Source organism: Pelophylax lessonae (assembly GCF_965119305.1).
Source record: "Pelophylax lessonae genome assembly, chromosome: 12".
Taxonomy (NCBI): domain Eukaryota; kingdom Metazoa; phylum Chordata; class Amphibia; order Anura; family Ranidae; genus Pelophylax; species Pelophylax lessonae.
Genome location: NC_138779.1, coordinates 169,686,934 through 169,706,489, shown reverse-complemented (window position 1 = coordinate 169,706,489; position 19,556 = coordinate 169,686,934). Strand labels below are relative to the sequence as shown.

The following is a 19,556-nucleotide window of genomic DNA, read 5'->3' as shown; positions in this document are numbered from 1 at the left end:
TACCCTTATCTGCTGGCATTAATGAGAGTGTGGAAACCTAAACTAGGGATGCACCGAAATGAAAATTTTGGGCCGAAACCGAAAATGCAGGATGCCCTTGGCCGAAAACCGAAACCGAAAATGACTTTTTTTCCCCCAAATAATTTTAAATTAGATAGAAGAGGGGCATACACCAAAAACAGGCAGCGACGTACACCTGTCGCTGCCACCCTGTCACAGTATATGTACTGTGACGGGTTGGCAAGTGGTTAATTTAATTACCAATGGTATTAGTATTATGCAGCATGAGGGGGTTAATGTATTGCTACTGCTGGTCACTCATCTATTAGTGACCGACCAGTGGCAGTTAATTAACCCCTTTGTGCTGCATTAGTGCAACCAGTATTAGTGTTAATTAACACGGGTTGCACTAATGCAGCACAAAGGGGTTAATTAATTGCCACTTGTCATTCACTAATGCATCAGTGACCAGCAGTGACAATACATTAACCCCCTCATGCTGCATAATACAAATACCATTGGTAAGCTGCCTCAGCTAACCCCCCCACTGCCTCAGCGTCCCCCTCGGCAGTACACCCTCCCCCCCTCTGCCTCAGCGTCCCTCCCCATCCCAGCGATTCAATCTCCTTACTGTAGTGTCACTCTGCTGATTGCTCCTCCGGTGTCCTTCATTCAAAAGTCCCGCCTCTGGCCGGCCGCCCGCCTCCCGGTGATGTCACTACTACTACTACTACGATCTGTGTATGAATGAAGTGACATACCGGTCGGGAGGACGGGCGAGCGGCCGCTAATACGGTAGCTGTAACTATGTGAGCCTTCACTTCCTTGTCAACGGGGGGACGATGAGCATGAATGGACTGACACTCCAGGCGGAAGGGCGGGGGGGAGCGGCCGCTAATAACTATACCTATGTGAGCTTCACTTCCTTGTCAGCGGGGGGCGGTGAGCATGAATGGAGCATGAATGGACTGACAGACCGGGCGGGGGGAGCGGCCGCTAATAGATATAACTATGTGAGCGCTTCACTTCCCTATCAGGCGGGTATCTCCTCTGACAGGGAAGTGAAGCTCACATAGTTATATCTATTAGCGGCCGCTCCTCCAACCCGGTGTCAGGTCAGTTCATTCCATTCATGCTCATCGTCCTCCGCTGAAAAGGAAGTGAAGCTCACATAGGTATAGTTATTAGCGGCCGCTCCCCTCGCCCGGAGTGTCAGTTCATTCATGCTCATCGTCCTCCGCTGACAAGGAAGTGAAGCTCACATAGGTATAGTTATTAGCGGCCGCTCCCCTCGCCCGGAGTGTCAGTTCATTCATGCTCATCGTCCTCCGCTGACAAGGAAGTGAAGGCTCACATAGGTATAGTTATTAGCGGCCGCTCCCCCCGCCCGGAGTGTCAGTTCATTCATGAACAGATCATAGTAGAGGCGGGCGGCCGGCCAGAGGCGGGACTTTTTAAACCTGCTAATTTCGGCATTTTTAACCCATTATCGGCCGAAATGGGATAGGCCCATTTTCGTCCGATAATTTCGGTGGCTGAAATTTCGGTGCATCCCTAACCTAAACATTTATACATTCCATCCAAAAGGGGTAATAAATATAATCTATTATTATTAAATTGAAATTCTAATGCAAAGGTGCTTTCACCAATTATAATACCAAATAAATTATAAGAAAAATCGTTTGTCTTTGATGCTATACAGGTATATTATCTGGCACCCTTATCATTCAGATGGCAACCCATTTTTGTCCTCTTAATGGATAAAAAATAAGGTACTATAAAAAAGATTTATATACAAAAAGGACTAAATGAAAGTTTCAATAATAATAAATTCTTAAATTTGGTCAATCCTAAACTATGGAATTTTATTTCAATATAAATTAGATCTTCCATCCTTTGTCCTGGCTTTCCCTCCTCTTTGATTGGTAATACCAGGGGTGGTAGGCGTCCTCGGCTCCTTCTGTCACAGTCTTCTTTTTATGGAAGGTGCAGTCCACCATTTTTTGAGGTACGCCTCAACAACTTTGTAATTAACAATTAAAAAGTGTAGGTTGTGATTTATGTAATTTATTTATGTATCTTCATCTTGTAAATAATTTCTCTTTGTTACATACAGAATTTCACTTGTAAAGATGTCTATAAGTCTCCTGAAGAAGCAATTTCCTTATGTCGAAAAAGTTCTTTTTTCTTTTATGTTTTTAAAAATTACATGTGCCTATTTGTAATCAATAAAATTATATAATTTTTATGGAAAGAAATAGATTTTTCTCCATTATTATATTTAAATATAGCTCTATTGTGCACCTTAAAAGTCCCATAATTCCCATTTCTTGCCCATCAATTTACCGGTTTCTCATAACAATTACATTCAATGCATGTCATGAATAACTGTCATAGTTGCTTGCGTTTTCAAGAAAACTGTTAACCCACCAAAATGCTGGTGTCATAACTGGTCACATGTGCAGCACCATGACAACTGCAGATCAAACAGACTCTAAGATGGCAACTTAGTTTGGCTATAAAGGACAGGAGGGTTTAGTTTTGCTTTTAAAAGTTTTAGCTAGTGTTCACCCTTTTAAAGAGGTTAGTGAGGTAAATGGCGCTGTCTTTCAGTAGATATTAAGGGGCACTATATATAGACGTTAAAAATAGGATATTCCAACTAGGCTTGTGACGGTATCAGATTTTCATGCTGCGATTAATTGATTAAGGTTTTGCCACGGTATACGGTATTATCACGGTATTCAATTATTAAATTTAAATTATTAAATTTCCACCTCACTTCAATTTCATTGCTGAATTTAGGGGCTTTGGTTCACTTATGCACATTATTATATAGTCAGTCAGTACAGACTCTGTGAAACAGGCCTCAAATAGGTCATCAAGCAGTGTCTGGCCTAACTGGTGATAACTGGTCCTGGCGCTCGGCTCCGATCCGATGGCCTGGTCATTAAGAGGGCAAATCCTTGTGGTCAAGAAGTGATTAAACCTGAAGGAGGTGTTATTTATAAATTACTTTACTATTGCTTTAGGCCTGGTTCACATGTATGCAGGTTGGTGGTTCACATGTATGCGGGTTGGCGGCCCACATTTGCACAGGCATAGCAGCCCATTGATTTGAACGGGCTGCTATGCCCTCATTTTCCGCAGAAAAAAGGCGCATGCAGCATTTTTTTAAATTCAGTGGCCTTGAAATCCATCCTGCTTTTGCACCATGCGACTAACCTGCAGTTCCTGCTCTGGCAAGCTTTCTGCATTTTTTGTATACGTGGGCACGGCATTTAAAAACAGTTTGCGTGTGCAGCAACGGCAGGTAAGTCGCATGGTGCAAAAGAAGGATGGATTTCATGGCCACTGCATTTTTTTAAATTCTGCATGCACCTTTTTTCAGCTGAAAACGCAGGCATAGCAGCTCAAGCCCATTCACATCAATGGGCTGCTATGCCTGTGCAAATGTGGGCCCCCAACCCGCATACATGTGAACCAGGCCTAAAGCAATAGTAAAGTCATTAATAGATAAAAACACCGGTCCTCCTGCAGGTTTAACCACTTCTGGACCGCAAGGATTTGCTCCTTTAAAGACCAGGCCATCGGATCAGAGTGCCAGGACCAGTCATCACCAGGTAGGCCAGACACTGCTTGATGGCTATATAATAATGTAATGTGGGCTGCTATGCATGTGTGTGTGTGTGTATATATATATATATATATGATATGCTGCTATGCCCATGTATGTATGTATGTATGTATGTATGTATGTATGTATGTATATCTCTATCTATATATAAATATATATATAATATCTATCTAATTCTATCTATCTAATTCTATCTATCTGCAGAAACTTGCTTGTATTAGCAGTGTTTCTGTGTCTGAGCCCTGGAAAAAGCACGTGGGTGTGTGCTGAGTGGGAGCCATCTGATTGGTTACAGGGAGGAGCCAAGTCTCTCACTCTAGGATCATATTACCAGAGCTGTTTTCTATTGAGTGAGTGAACTGCTGTGTGAGTGAATGAGTCATCCAGCTCACTGAAATGTATCAATTCACAAGTCAGACCCAGGAGCAGAGAAACTCAGTATTTTAAAAATGCCACAATAACAATACCGTGGCTATGCAATACCGCGATATATCGAATTACCGAAAACCGGCATATGTCTAATTCCAACACAGGGTATTCCAAAGTATTTATGATCGTATTACCCTTTTCACATCACAATAATTGCAAACAATACATATAAATAAAATAAATATTAAAAAGTGCAAATAGTGCAGTAAAGGTGTTAAATCGTGATGTGGCCAATTCATTTTTTACTTGATAATTATAGTATAAATATGAATAAATGTAAGGTGCTTGGTGAAAGGTGACAGATGTATAAATAAATATATAGTATCCAAAATATATCAGCAGGTGGTCAGTGAATGTGGGTAAGTTCAAAGCTGGTGATATTGAACAGATGACTAGCGTGATCAATAAATATATAATAAAGTGGCATAGTGGTAGTTAATTTCACATAAATTATATGTACAAAGGCAAATATATGAAGAACCACAGATTTATTACATATAAAGTGACTTGGTGTGGCCTGCCCAACTGAATTTGCAGAGACCTGCTCTACAGGGTGGCCAATAAAGTGAACAAAAGTGACTCAAATTTAATTAAATTTAATTCAACAATATTAGTCCATCAAGGTGATTAATTGGTGAAATAAATTTGAGAGAGAATTGATGGGTGAATCTCGGGGTGATCCAGATGGAACGTGCCAGGTGAGGAAACTAGTGCTCCCCTCTCAATTCTGCCTGCACTCACCGGAGCTCAATACCCCTACAGGGGTAACCAGCCTGATGTTATAAGGGGTTCCCTTCTGCCAGACAGGGCCCAGGTACTGGTGGCTTCAGTGGCTCCACTGGATCATCATTTTTCCCATATGCTTATTATATATTATGCAATATAACTGATACAACATCAGCATCCCATCAAATGTTTGTGAAACCTTTATTGGTTAGTCAAAACCATCTAATTCTGCTAGTGCCTATAAGATCTCCATGCCATGGGCATACTATAGCACAGGGACACAGCCACTGCTCTCAACATTGTATAACACTTTTAGGAACATTTGCCTTCATACCATACCACAAAATTGAATGCACTTTTTTTATGTATAGGAGGGAAGGAGGGAGGGAGGGAAGGAGGGAAGGAAGGGAAGGAAGGGAAGGAAGGGAAGGAAGGGAAGGAAGGGAAGGGAAGGGAAGGGAAGGGAAGGGAAGGGAAGGGAAGGGAAGGAAGGAAGGAGGGAGGGAGGGAGGGAAGGAGGGGAGGGAGGGAGGGAGGGAAGGAGGGAAGGAGGGAGGGAGGGACATTATAGTGTTACAATTTACTATCACCATACGATGTATTAGTTTGAGTAGCACATTGCACTAGGTTATCATGTAACATTTGAGTGCTGCACCTTATTTATTCCTTTTTGTTGCATAAACACTAACTGACTAAAGGACTGTATCACATTGCTTATATCAGCTTATGCCAATGTTATACACCTTAACCATTTTTTTAAATGAAAATAGGCTTAAATATTTATGAAAACAAAAAAAAAAAAAAAAAAAACTGAAAAGGAGTCTTGGGCTCCACCTACTGGCTTGAAAAAATATTTAAATATTTACAAGCATTATTTAAAATTTAGCCAACCACAAGTGAAATATTGTAAAACCAAATTTTGTGTTAAAAATAGATAATGCATACATAATAAACATGTTCTAAAAAATATAAAAAATACAGAATAGATCCTAACCTTAGTCCAATATAACTTCCTTTATTCTTTACTTTTCTAAACCGAACAGAAAATGCTAGAAAACAAATTCGGGGGTAACAGGGGTCTGTTTCTCAAACCAAGGAAGGTATAGGTAGTAAACATGCTGATAGGACAGAGTGAGCACTTTGATCTTTATCTGTCTGGCAGGGTGTACAGAACATACAACTGGCTGAACACAATACCTTTTGCAGAGAAAAGTCATCCTATGTGCATTTTAACTGTGCATTTAGTACCTTGTTTATAGTTTAGCATTAAGTAGAAGCCTTCATTTTGCTCACTTAGGACACTGACCAAATTGAATTGGCAAGTGTCTGAGTCTCTTTAAAATGAAATCGCTCTTGATGGGGAACTTCTCTATATAAATGATGGTAATGTGTATCTCACCTGTGGTAGAGCGATGTTAAGTTGCCTCTGAAGTGACTCTTTTTCGTGACCCAATTCCCGTAAGCGCAGTTGTGCTGTGGCCAAGCTCTCTTGCGTTTCCCGGAGAGTCTCCAGCAGTCGTTCCCTCTCATTTAACATGTTGACCATAAGTTGTTCAAAGTTAGCATCGTCGGAGCCATAAGTGGAGCCCCGACGGTTGTCCTCATTAATGGTGGGCATAACTTCACACATCATCTTGAAACTTTGAGGTTACAAAACAAACACCAGGAAAAAAAAAATATAAAAAGGCACGAGGGAAGGGGGGAATTGCCAGTAATACCACGCACAAATCCAATCAAGTCAGATAGGTGGGACGTGGACACGGTGCAGGAGCAGATCCACGTATATTATCTCCGTGATGATGTAGTAGAGGACACCATTCATATGAAGGCTAAGTGTAGGGCCCAGCTCTAGGCATCTTTTACAGGCAGGAAGATCCTTCAAAGCAGGCCACACTGATAGATGATGATGTAGGACAAGAATTCAGGATTCCACTTGTAACAGTCACAGTTAATTTAAACTATAACGTGAAGATTAACAGCACCTAAAAAAAAAATAAAAAAAAAATAAATAGTTTAGATACATGTTAAACGTGTAATCAAAAATATTTAGTAGACACATGGGCTTATTCAATTGCAGCAAGCAAAGTTAAATGTTAAATATTTAAGAACCCAAAGCAACCAATCAATTGGCTGAAGTTAACACATTAAAACACAGATCTTTGCTGAATATGTAGTTCTACCAGTCCCAGGTTCCAGCTCTCCCCTTGGTTTGTCTCAAGTGATACACCACATGAAGAAAATGTTAGCCACACTCCAGAATTCAATCCTAAAGCAAAACTTTATTAAACTAAGACTCCTTATAAAGTCTGATTAGGCTTCAATCCACTTGACAGTTTTCAGTCTGCTTAATGCATAAATTAAGGCAAAAAAAAGAAAGTTTAAATTTTTACTTACTTTAAAATCTTTTTTTTCAAGTACAATAAAGGGACACAGTATGAAGTGTTCATCCTTTATCTGAAATTATAGCTTGCAACCTCTGGATACAATGTTTTGGACCCAAATGTCCTGGGACTAGGTGACTGCAAGGGCCAACAGACATAATCCCACTCTCACAAGTAGGGATGCCCCCTCATTGTGAGGAGAACTTGCTCTTGGATTTAAGGGACTTAGGGGTTCTTACGAACCGAATTTCAGGCTTTTTTTTTTACATGAAGGCCTAGGAAAAATGAAAGGGGCTCTTAGCCCTAAGAGTATAGTGTTTAGCCAGGAGGAGATTTTGCCTTCTTTTTTTGGGGCAAAAAAATACTCTCTCTCACAGTAACCTCCTTAACGTATATGTACAGGGAAAGGAGGAACCTGACCCTTAATTGAATAGGCCTGAATCACTGTCTGTCTGATCCATCTGGAAATGGTCACAGCAGAAGCAGTCAACCCTTTTCAAGGTCTATCCGTGAATACAAATAGTGAGTCTGACTTCCGAAAAGACTCCATAGCTACCAGGTACACCTTGATTGCCTGAATCACATCCAGAGAATGCAAGGCAATTTCCTTAGGATGTTTAGGTCTGGGACATAGGGAAGGCAACACAATGTCTTCATTCAAATGAAAATCAGAGATGACCTTTGGAGGGAATGACGGACAGGGGCAAAGAACCACCTCATCTCTGTGAACCACCAGGTAAGTTGAACGACAAGACAAAGGTGTTAGCTCCGACACCCTGTGCGCAAAAGTCATAGCCACCAAAAGGGCCACCTTCTGGAACAACGCAAGCAGGGGAACCTCCCAAAGACTTTCGAAGGGAGTTTTTTGAAGAACAGACAGCACCAAGTTGAGGTCCCAAGGCAGCAATGGAGACCGTACTGGAGGAGCCAAGTGTCCAGCTCCCTGGATAAAGGTACGCACAAAGGAATGTATGGCCAATGGACGTTGAAAGAAAACTGCTAAGGCCGAAACCTGGCCCTTGATGGTACTCAAGGCCAGGAGCTTCTCAACCCCCCTGAGCCACAGAAAAGGAGCGAGGTTGAACCCCAAGAGACTCACACCACGCAAAGTACGTCTTCCAAGTACGATGGTAGATCTTCCTTAATTTAGATTTTCTAGCCTTTAACAGCTTAGGAATCAAATCAGACAAACCTCTATTCTTCAGCACCTGGCTTTCAACAGCCAAGCTATTAAAGCCACCGACTGTAAAGCATCTTGGAAGATTGGCCCTTGGGACAGTAGATCTTCCCTGAGAGGAAGTCTCCAAGGAACATTGGTGACCAACCGTACCAAATCTGCGTACCAAGACTGGCGAGGCCAGTCTAGAGCCACTAGAATGACCGGAATCCCTTCTGCCTCGATCCTGCACAGGAGTCTTGGCAGAAGTTTGAGAGAGGGGGAAGGCGTAAATCAGACGATACTGACTCCAAGGAGCCACTAATGTGTCTGTGGTGTCGGCCAGAGGATCCCGAGACTGTGCCACAAACCTCTGTACCTTCCTGTTGAGACGAGAGGCCAACAAGTCCACCTGGGGAGTACCCCATCGGAAACCATAATGAAAAATCACATTGTCCAATGATCCAGACAAAGTCTGATCGCTCTGAGTTCCAGTAAATTGATCGGCAGTCTGAACTCTTCCAGAGTCCAGACTCGCTGAGCACAATCTGTGCCGAGGATGCCTCCCCACCCGGACAGGCTGGCATCCGTGGTGAGAAAGGATTATCCCTGTCAAAGTGCCGGAGAACGAAGCCACCAGATCAGGGACCCTCTCAGAACTCGGCTCAACAGGATCAGATTGTCTAGACTGTGGATTCTTGTCCCATTTCACCAGAATCTCTTTTTACAGAGATCTTGTGTGGAACTATGCAAATGGAACTGCCTCGAAGGTAGACACCATCAGTCCCAGCATCAGCATGCAAGCTCGGAGGGATGACAATATGCTGGACAACAGAAGCTGGATTGCCTCCTGCAATTTCTGGAGGTTTTCCTGAGGAAGAAACACTCTGGCTGAGGCAGATTCCAGAGTCAGACCCAGATAGTCCAGTCTAGACCAGAGTAGACTTCTGGAGGTTCATAATCAAACCAAACTCCCTCACAGCTGGCAGAGTAATCTCCAAGTTGTCCATCACAGCTGTCAGAGACTCTGCTCACAGAAGAAGATTGTCCAGGTACCCCAGTACCATGATCCCCCGCTGACGCAACAACGCTAGTACCGGGGCCAACACTTTTGTGAAAACCCAGCAAGACCAAGGGTAACGCCACAAACTGATAATGCTCCTCGCCCACAGCAAAGCAGAATGTAAATGTAGGCGTCCTTGATGTCAATAGAAGGGAGAAAATCTCCCTGATGTAGGGACGCCATTACCGTGCAAATTAACTCCATTCTGAACTTCTGTACCCCCACAAAGCAGTTCAGCGTCTTGAGGTCCAGAATTGGACGTACCTCGCCTTCCTTACTAGGAACTGTCAACAGGTTTGAGTAAAACCCATGAAAACGTTCCGAAGTCGGAACCGGGACAATCACTCCTTGAAGTAACAAGTCTTGCACCACCCCAAAGAGACCCCGTAAGCGATCTGGGGACAAGCGCAGGTTGGAAGGGAAGAATCTTTCCGGAGAATAAGACCGAAACTCGAATAAGACCGAAACTCGATCTTGTAGCCGGACCGAATGACTTTGTGGACCCACTTGTCCTTTACCAGGGGGGTCCATAGATCCAGAAACCAGCGAAGACGTCCCCCCACCCCGGATACGGGTGAAGGCTCCCCTTCATGCAGAGGAAGCCTTGTCCGCAGGTCTGGAAGATCCCGCTCGTGACTTACCAGACCAGTTCCTCCTGGGACCTCCGGTGGAGGCTCTGAAGGGCTTAAATCCCTTGCCTTGAGACCCTGAGGGACGAAAAGACCTCTTATGAGCCGAGAAGAATGGCCCCCCATCTATGACGGGGCTTCTTGCCCTTGGAAGCCTGCAAAAGTAGAGTACTCTTCCCCCCTGTGAGGACCTTATTGGTGTTCTCTAAGAAAGCTCCAAACGGGCAATCCCCCACAAATGGGAGATCAGATAAGACCTTCTTAGAAGTCTGATCTGCAGAACAGCATTTTAGCCAGATAATATCCTGAAGGACCACTGCTAAGACCGACAGTCTGGAAATCAAAAGGAGCCACATCTAAAGAGGCATCACAGACAAACTGTAGCCCCTGGACCAATTGACCTGCCAGCTCCACAAAGGCAGGTGGAAGCTGTTCCCCCTCTCCAGGTCCCGGCGTAAAATTTTAGCCCATTCGGTCAGAGTTTGCGACACCAGGGCAATAGTAAATACCGACCTAATTGTCAAACCAGTCACAGTGAACATATGGCGGGCCACAGCCTCCGACCTATCAGCCAAATCTTTAAAGGCCAGAGACTTCTCAACCGGAATTAAGGTGGCTTTATTTAACCTGAAAACCGAGTCCACTACAGGTGGGACCGTCCACTTTTTAAGCAGGGAACCTTCATAAGGATACCGCAACACAAAAGTGTGTTTTGGACAACCCCACTGTTTAGTGACAATATTATCAAAGTAAGCGGGAAAAGGAAACACCCTTGCCGACTTGGAGGGCCTGTGGTGGCAAAAGGGACCGGCGCCTCCGACGCAGCATCAGCCGCATCCTCCATTTTTAAAGTTTCAAGCACTGACACAATCAGTGCACCCACCAGTGCCTTTTCATGCGCAGCTAGAGAAGCAGAGGAATCATCCTCACTATCTGAGCATGCAGGGTGCAAGGTCACAGACCCAGAAGGGTAACTCGCATCCGCAGCAGCCGAATAAGATTCAGGATCTGATGAGACAGATGAAGCAGTTGAAGGCGGAGGACGCTTTTTGCTAGCCCGTTTTCCCAGGACCAAATCCACCTTGGACACTAAGGACTCCAGAACCGCCGTCAGTGCAGTCAGGGATTGTTGGGACCCGGAGGGCCTGGCAGCCTCTAAGAGGATCAGATGGAAAAATGTGCTCCAGGGACTCAATTAGAGAAGAGGGGGACTATTGGGAACGCTTCCTGGGCACACTGGGTCCAGTACAGAGCACTACCACTGCTCTATAACAGAGAGAGGGAGAGAAAACCCCACAAAAGGACTCACCATCACCAATCAGGCACTTACAGCACCAGGTAAACTGCACACCATGTGGCATTTAGAAAGAGAAAAATCCAGCACTAGGGGATAAGGAGGGGCTGCCCCTGCCAAAATCACCGCTCATATAGCCTCAAAAACATGGTCCCCGCTATTTTCAATGAGAAAGCAACAAGAAAATGGCCGCCCAAGGGAGGGGCCCACGTCCACCCCAAAAACCTCCAGGGGGGACAGCCACTTACCATACCAGGAACAGGGTGGGCACCACTCCTGACAGACCACCACTCCATTGGAATAGGGGAGCTGTCGGCCAGGAGGAACGCTGCGACTCAGGCTGAGGCCAGGTCGTATGCACCCTCGCGAGACGTTTAACTTGCAGGCTAGCCCACCGTCCAGTGGGGCTATATAGCGGCCGACTTAGCGCAGAGCCTAGGCGTGCTCGCTGGTCAGACTGGAGGGACCCTCTGGATCTAGATTATCGAGTTTGTCGCCCAGTCCAGCAGTTGATGGTAGATTCTCACAGAAACAAAATAAAGATATGAAAAAAAAAAAAGAAAAAAATTGCCAGGACCAGAGATCCCAGCAAGGAGCTAGATCCTTACTCCTGACTAGGCAGAAAAAATTGAGTGCCTATAGCTGAGAGTGGGAGTTTACCCGCTGGGACTTCTCCATAGGCGTAGTCAAGCTTTTTCCTGCCTAGTGTCCTACTCCTGTAGGGGGCAGTATAACCCAATGGTCAAAAAGAAAAGGAGCTGTGTCTGTCAATAAACGAAAAATAAATTTTTTTTTTAAAGCACATATTTTGCTTCTTGAATTTCCACACCAGAATGACAGTCCTGGGAATTAAAACAAATTACAACCTCACCCTTATTTGCCTCACCAAGAGTTCCTCCCATATAACATGTGAAAATGCCAAATTTCACAACACTCCCCTTATACTTTACCCAGCAGGTAATATTGTAACAACAATGTATGTACGTATGTATTTCTACTTGGCAGGAAAAGTGGGGAAACAGGATAAGATGTACAGAACACAAATTATTTTCAAATTAAGTTTACGTCTAAAAAATATTTTTTTTGTGAATTTACTGTTTCATTTAAGTGCATTTATCATTTAGTAAACTTGAAATAATACATTAATTCTGTATTTTGATATTTTAAAGGAGCGGACAGTTGATGCGGGGGAAAAGCTTATATTTCTCTGTATGCTGCTTATTATAAAAAGTTGAAATGATGATTTCTCCCAGACCTTAATCTGACTGGGGCCAACTGTCCTGCCAATTTTACAACCATAAATTAAACAATGAGTGCAGCCCTAAACAACGTAAACACACTAGAAAACCAAAATGTGCAGATCATGTTAGCAATTGTGAAATGAACAAATCAAATATAAAAGAACAGTCTCAAGTGAAAGAGGTAGCATCCAAATTATTTGTAGATGTGGTGAATAGTGAAAGAATCCCCACACCGACAGGAATAATTATGAATGCGCTCACCGGAGAATATGAACCCAAATTACCATATAGTAAATGGGTCATTTAAAGCTGGTTATGGTAACAGATATTCCCAACCGTCACTGTATCTCCAGATGTTCAGACAGGGATGGCCAAGGAGTCTCAGCAGAGGATGCCAGGGCTTCCCATATGATGGTGCATATATAGGGACAAACCAGACAATGCAGACATAGTATAAAACCGCCTCAAAATATTTATTTAAAAAGGAAGAAGTACACTTACAAACATCTTGTAAACCACGCATAAAAGTTACAGAGATGGCAAAACGAAGTTTGACGCGTTTCATCCAACAGGACATAATCATAGTAAATTGCCAGATGTAGGGCTGGGCGATAAATCGATTTATCGATTTTTTGGTTTGAAACGTTTTTTTTTTATAAACTCGAGTTTTTTGTACAATAGTAGCCACCGAACTCCCCACCGCCGCGCCTGGATGGGACGTCAGCTGCGGGGCGGGCGGTGCGTTTGTACAGGCCGGGGCTGCGGCGCGCTGTGATAGGTACAGTCTCCCCGGCCTGGATGTGACGTCAGCTGCGGGGCGGGCGGTGCATCTGTACAGGGCGGGGCTGCGGCGTGCTGTGATACCGCGCGCCGCAGCTGACGTCACATCCAGGCCGGGGAAACTGTTCCTATCACAGCGGTACAACCCCCCCCCAGGCCGTGACCCATCTACAGCGTCGGCCGCCCCCCCCCCCCCAGGCTGTGACCCATCTACAGCGTCGGCCGCCCCGCCCCCTCTACTGCATCAGTGGTCCCCAGCCGCCCCCTCTAGTATTACATGTAATATTGTGACCCCATTGATGACACAGGAGGACTGAAGCCAAGGCCCATGTACATTGACAACAATTCTTCTTGTTAAATTACAAATAAAAAGTCCACCGACCATGACAATTCTGACTGGAGGCATTTCACTTTAACAGTCAGTCAGACAAGTGTGTCCTCTTTGGTGATGTACAGGTGTCAGGGGCAGTACACGAGGTTGTGTTCAATCTGCAGATCACACAATCTCTGACCAGGTCTATGGGTCATGTGATTCTCTGCCAATCAGATAAATCCTGATACACATCAGATTAAAACAATAAATCATTAATTGTATCACAGCGCGCCGCAGCCCCGGCCTGTACAGACGCACCACCCGCCCTGCAGCTGACGTCACATCCAGGCGCGGCGGTGGGGAGTTCGGTGGCTAGTATTGTACAAAAAACTTGAGTTTAAAAAAAAAAAAAAGTTTCAAACCAAACGTTACTGGGGACTGGAGTTCTGTTCCTGTGGATTAGGAGATGGCTGGACTGGAGCCCAGGGTGTGTGTAGTTACACAGGGGCTGGCTGCACAAGGCAGAAAAAAACTCAAATTTTTGAAAAAAAAAATAGTTACTTTCAAACAAGTCAAACTAAAAAAGGTGGCCGGTTACTGTGGACTCGTTCTCTGGACTGTCACTGTACCTATCACAGCGCAAATCGGAATCGGTGACACATACAAACACAAATCTGAATGTACCGCATTTTAAACAATAAAATCGAGCAAGTAATTCTCAATAAATAATAATAAGTTGTTTAGGAATAAGGCTTGCGGTGGGATCAACCTTGTGGACCACATCAATACATGAAATGTAATACCACATTTCGTTACAAATAAATAATCATTATAGGGATAAAATTCAAAATAAAATTCTAAAAATTAAAAAATACCAGAGAATAGAGAAGAACTGAAACCTATTAATAGATGTCACAATTAAAAAATCATATGACACCAAGGGGTCAAGGCAACTGAGATGCACAATTAGGGAGATAAGGGTCAAACAAAGCGAAACCTCATACCGAACATATAATGAAGATAATCTTACAGAACCAAGATGACCAAAGATATATAAACCCACATAATCAAAAATATATAAACAGCAGGGGAGACAATAGGGGGACATCAATGCACAAATCCAGCACTTAGGTAACACTAATGAACGCATTGATGTCCCACTCTATATTCAACCCGTATGTTGTGTAGGACTGCAAAGTATATATCCAATATGTCTCGAGACGCGAGACCCCGCGTTTATTAGAGCCCCCTCTCCACGGTGCCACAACGCAGTCAATGACTTGGAAAAGGGTACCTTTAGGGTCTTTGTTATGCTGGAGTAAATAGTGCTTAGGGATGCTGTGGTTAGTTATTTCCTTGATAATATTGGTGATGTGGTCATTCACCCTAACCGAAAAAGTTCTAATGGTACACCCCACATACTGCTTTTGACATGGGCAAATAATTAAATAGACAACATGTGTTGTAATGCAGGTGGCAAAAAATGTAATGTAAAAAATTGAACCGGTAACCATGGACTGGAACAATAACAACTTCCTCCCATGGTAGCAATTCCATTTACACACATTGCACCTTTTACATGGAAAATAGCCAACTAAATTGTCAAAAAAATTTGGCTTAGCTAGTGGATCTATAACATTGTGAGCTAAATGGCCCTTCAATGATGGAGCCCCTCTAAAAGGGACCAGAGCTCGGTCCTGAAGCAAGGGACCAAGAATCCGGTCACTTTTAAGTATGTCCCAATGTTCGCAAAAAATACTTTTGGTTTGTCTATGCTGTATAAAAAAATTCTGTGAAAAATGACCCTTTAGCAAAGTCTGAATTTTCAGTTCTCTTAGGAAGATCGGATAACAATGCAGCCCTATCCAACTTAGACACCCTGTTAATCTCGACCTCTAGATCAGACGACTTTGTTTAAGGATCTGGGACTGTCTAAAAAAGTCTGATGAATTGACTCCTGGGTATAAAGCTAAGCCAACTCAATGATTTTTGGCCTGGACCTGGTGATCAGTTCTGACCAATTGCAGAACGTCCTGTGCCTGTGTAATGTAAACACAGGCACAGGAAATTATGCAATCTTCTCTTCTGGAGCCCTTTTCGGTTCCAGCATGAGAAAGAGAGCCGTGAGTACAAAAGCACTACACTGAGACCAGTACACATAGGCACACATTAAACCCCTGATCACCCCCTCCAGTTAACCCTTTCACTCCCTGTCACAGTGTACACTATATACAGTTTACAGATAATTTACTGATCACTGTACTAGTGTCACTTGTGACTTCAGTTAGTGTGATAGGCAGTTAGAGGTAGTCCCAGATATGGTGGGTACCCTAAACCTATATCCCCCCAAGATTTAACCCCCTGATCACCCCCAGTTAACCCCTTTATTGCCCTGTCATGGTGTCACTATTATAGTGTACAGATCTTGTTTCTGATCACTGTATTAGTGCCACAGGTGACATCAGTTAGCGTACACATTAGTTAGAGTGAATACATGATAGCTTCAGATTGCCCGCCGCATATTTAGTAATACATTTTAACCCTTTTTTGCCAGTGACACACACACTAAACACCTCCATTACTAGTATAGTGTCTGAATGGATCAATATCTTTGATCTGATCAGAATTTTACTAGCAACCTCAATAATTTAGTATAGTGTTCCCAAAATGCAGCGCTAGCAGATCAGCCCGACACCTGCCAACACCTGCGTTTAGCCCTTCTGCCACCCCCCCTCCCCCCCAAGAAGTTCAGAATCAGCAGATTACGGTCACTTCCACTACCCAGCACACTAAACCGCAGCGTTAGCAGAGTCAGGGCTGATCTCTGCTAGCACTAGCAGTTACATTTTTTGGTAGTAGTTCAAACAGTCCTCGACAACCAGGCGCTTATTACTAGTGTACACCTGTGAGTCTCACAGAGGTACACTAGTTTAGAGGACTAAAGGATGCTGAGCATGACAGATGAGAGCAATGGGGAAGCCTCACTGTAAGAATCAGGCTCGGTATTCAAACCTGTAGACAGCAGCAGCACCCTGAAAGATAGCTCTGACGATGGAGTAGTGGTCCCTGCTAAGGTCAGGCATACCCAACCCTGTTCTGTTGCTGAGGTGCAACCACCGCAGGGTTCTCGAATGCAGCAGAGTGTCGGAACTAGTGCCGCTCAACCTACTGGTAAACTGGCAAGCACCAGCAGCCTAGTAGATCCTGGTCATAGACAAACCAGCACTGCAGTAACACTTGGTGATGATAAGTCACCATAAGTGCAGTTCAAGCTGGTGCAGTGGCTAGCACAAGTAGTGTCCCGCAGCCACCAATAATTTGAAGACAGGCCCGTAGAGCCCATAGTGTCCTTCCTGATGCGCTTGCAAATCCTGATTGGGAGCCCACCACTTCTGCAGCACCCATACTTCCCCCATTCACTGGCCAACCCGGAATTCAGGTGGAAACAGCAGATTTACCTCCACTTGCTTTCTATGAGCGTTTTTTTCAAGGAAGATCTGTACAGATCGATTGTGGACCAAAGCAATTTATATGCCAATCAATTCATAGCCGCAAATCCAAATTTGACCCTTGCCAGAGAATTTACATTGAAACATATCACTGTTTCTGAATGTAAAACCTTTCTGGACCTAACCCCCCTTAGTGGGCATTACTAAAAAGAGAGTGAGTTGTGGTCATATTGGTCCACTGACAAATTCATCATATGCCCGTGTTCACTGCTGCCATGGCCCAGGGCTAGATACGAGCAAATCTTGTGGTTCATGCACTTCAGTAACAATGAACTCTGTCGTCCTCTGGGCCAGATATGGGGTCAAGATGTAAAGGCTGACCGGGCAACTGGCTATACATGTAGTTTCCGAATTTATGAGAGAAAAGGGCACTTGGAGGGCAATGTGGTGCCCTCCAAGTGCCCAGATTGTTTGGGACTTGGTGTCACCCTTATTCGGAAAGGGGTACCATTTATATGTGGACAATTATTACACAAGCATGCCACTTTTTTAGTCACCTTTTTTATTTTGGAATTGGCGCATGTGGCACCGTGCAACCTAATCGCCGGGGCTTCCCCCAATGGCTTGTAGATTCACAACTTAGACAGGGGGAGAGAGCCTGCCTATAAGGTAATAAATGACTTGCAGTGAAGTGGAGGGATACACGGAATGCTTTTGTTCTGTCCTCCATTCACGCAGATACGACAGTCCAAATTGCAACAGCCACTGGTGTTGTTGAGAAGCCCCTCTGTGTCCATGGCTACAACCTTAACATGGGAGGGGTGGACTTCAACAACCAGATGATAATGCAATACTTAATTGCCCATAAGGCCAGACGATGGTACAAAAAAGTGTCTCTATACTTATTCCAATGGGCTCTGCAATGCTTATATGCTATACAAAAGGGTCAGGAAGAAGTGGATCCTTCCTTAAAATCCAGGAAGCGTTCATCACAGCCCTTCTGTATCCAGAAGGTGCTGTAGCCCAAATTAACATTCCAGATTCAGTGAGCCGGCTGCATGAGAGGCATTTTCCAGATGCCCTACCCAAAGAGCACAACAAAGATGATGTTGTATCTGTAGAAATGTGTGTGTGTTTTTTTTTATGTAACTACTTCATGTGACCATTAGAAAATTGAATAAACATTTCAAATTACATTCTACTGATATATGGCCAGCCTAAAGATCACTGCAGATAACTGGATTTTGGGACTCGTTTAAATTGATTATTACACATACACTCACCAATCACTTTATTAGGTACACCTTGCAAGTGGTTGGACCCACCTTTACCTTCAGAACTGCTTTAATTCTTTGTGGCAAAGATTCAACAAGGTGTTGAAAACATTCCTGACATTTTGGTCCATATTGACATGACAGTATCAGGCAGTTGCTGCAGATTTGTTGGCTTCACATTCATGATGCGAATTCCCCATTCCACCACATCCCAAAGGTGCTCTATTGGATTGAGATCTAGTTACTGTTGAGGCCATTGGAGTACAGTGAACTCTTTTTCATGCTCAAGAAACCAGCGGTGAGATGATTTGAGCCTTGTGACATGGTGCATCGTGCTGCTGGGAGCAGACATGGGAGTAAGTCATCGGCACATCGCGGATCGGGTGGACAGATTACTGGGTGGGGCTGGGGAAGACCCAGCTGTCATGGTACACGTGGGTACCAATGACATAGGCAGAGGAAGACGGAGAGTCCTAAACGATTTCAGGGACTTAGGCGCTAAGTTGAGGACTAGGACCTCCAAGGTAGTATTTTCCGAAATACTACCTGTACCTCGAGCCACACCAGAGAGGCAGCGGGAGATTAGGGAAGTTAACGAGTGGCTGAGGAGCTGGTGTAGTAAGGAGGGTTTTGGGTTCCTGGAGAACTGGGCCGACTTCTCAGTCGGTCACCGGCTCTTTGGTAGGGACGGATTGCACCTAAATGGGGTGGGTGCAGCCGTACTGGGTGCGAGGATGGCCAAAAAGTTAGAGGGGCTTTTAAACTAGGGAATGGGGGGGAGGGTACAGATGTAGAATTAGCCAGTGGAAAGCAAGTTTCAGAGGGCAGAAATGGGGGCATTAGCGGTAGGGTGTTCGGAGCTCCAAAACCCAGGGTGGGTACGGGGAAAAAAAATCAAGAGAGCAGCCTAAAAACATCAAATGAGGATAAATATAACCAATCAAAATTACGAGGTTTGTATACCAATGCCAGAAGCCTGGCCAACAAGATGGGAGAGCTGGAGCTGCTGATGTTTGAGGAAGACTTAGATTTTGTGGGGATAACTGAGACTTGGTTTGACAGCTCTCATGACTGGATGGCGACCATTCAGGGGTATTCCCTTTATCGCAGAGATAGAGAAGGTAAAAAAGGGGGAGGGGTATGTCTGTATATTAAGAACAGTATACGGGTAAATATGAGGGATG

At 44.2% G+C, this 19,556-nt stretch overlaps 1 protein-coding gene across 4 annotated transcripts in view; it reads right to left on the bottom strand.

Moving 5' to 3' along the window:
- Positions 1–6,523, bottom strand: part of PPFIA3 (PTPRF interacting protein alpha 3) — a 417,083-nt gene extending 410,560 nt beyond the window's left edge. For all 4 annotated transcript variants that reach the window (XM_082273791.1, XM_082273792.1, XM_082273794.1 and 1 more), the window contains exon 1: positions 6,192–6,523. In XM_082273791.1, coding sequence (XP_082129917.1) covers positions 6,192–6,425 — 234 coding nt within the window. In that variant the 5' untranslated portion in view covers positions 6,426–6,523. The remainder of the gene's footprint in view (positions 1–6,191) is intronic.
- Between the last annotated feature and the right edge of the window lie 13,033 nt (positions 6,524–19,556).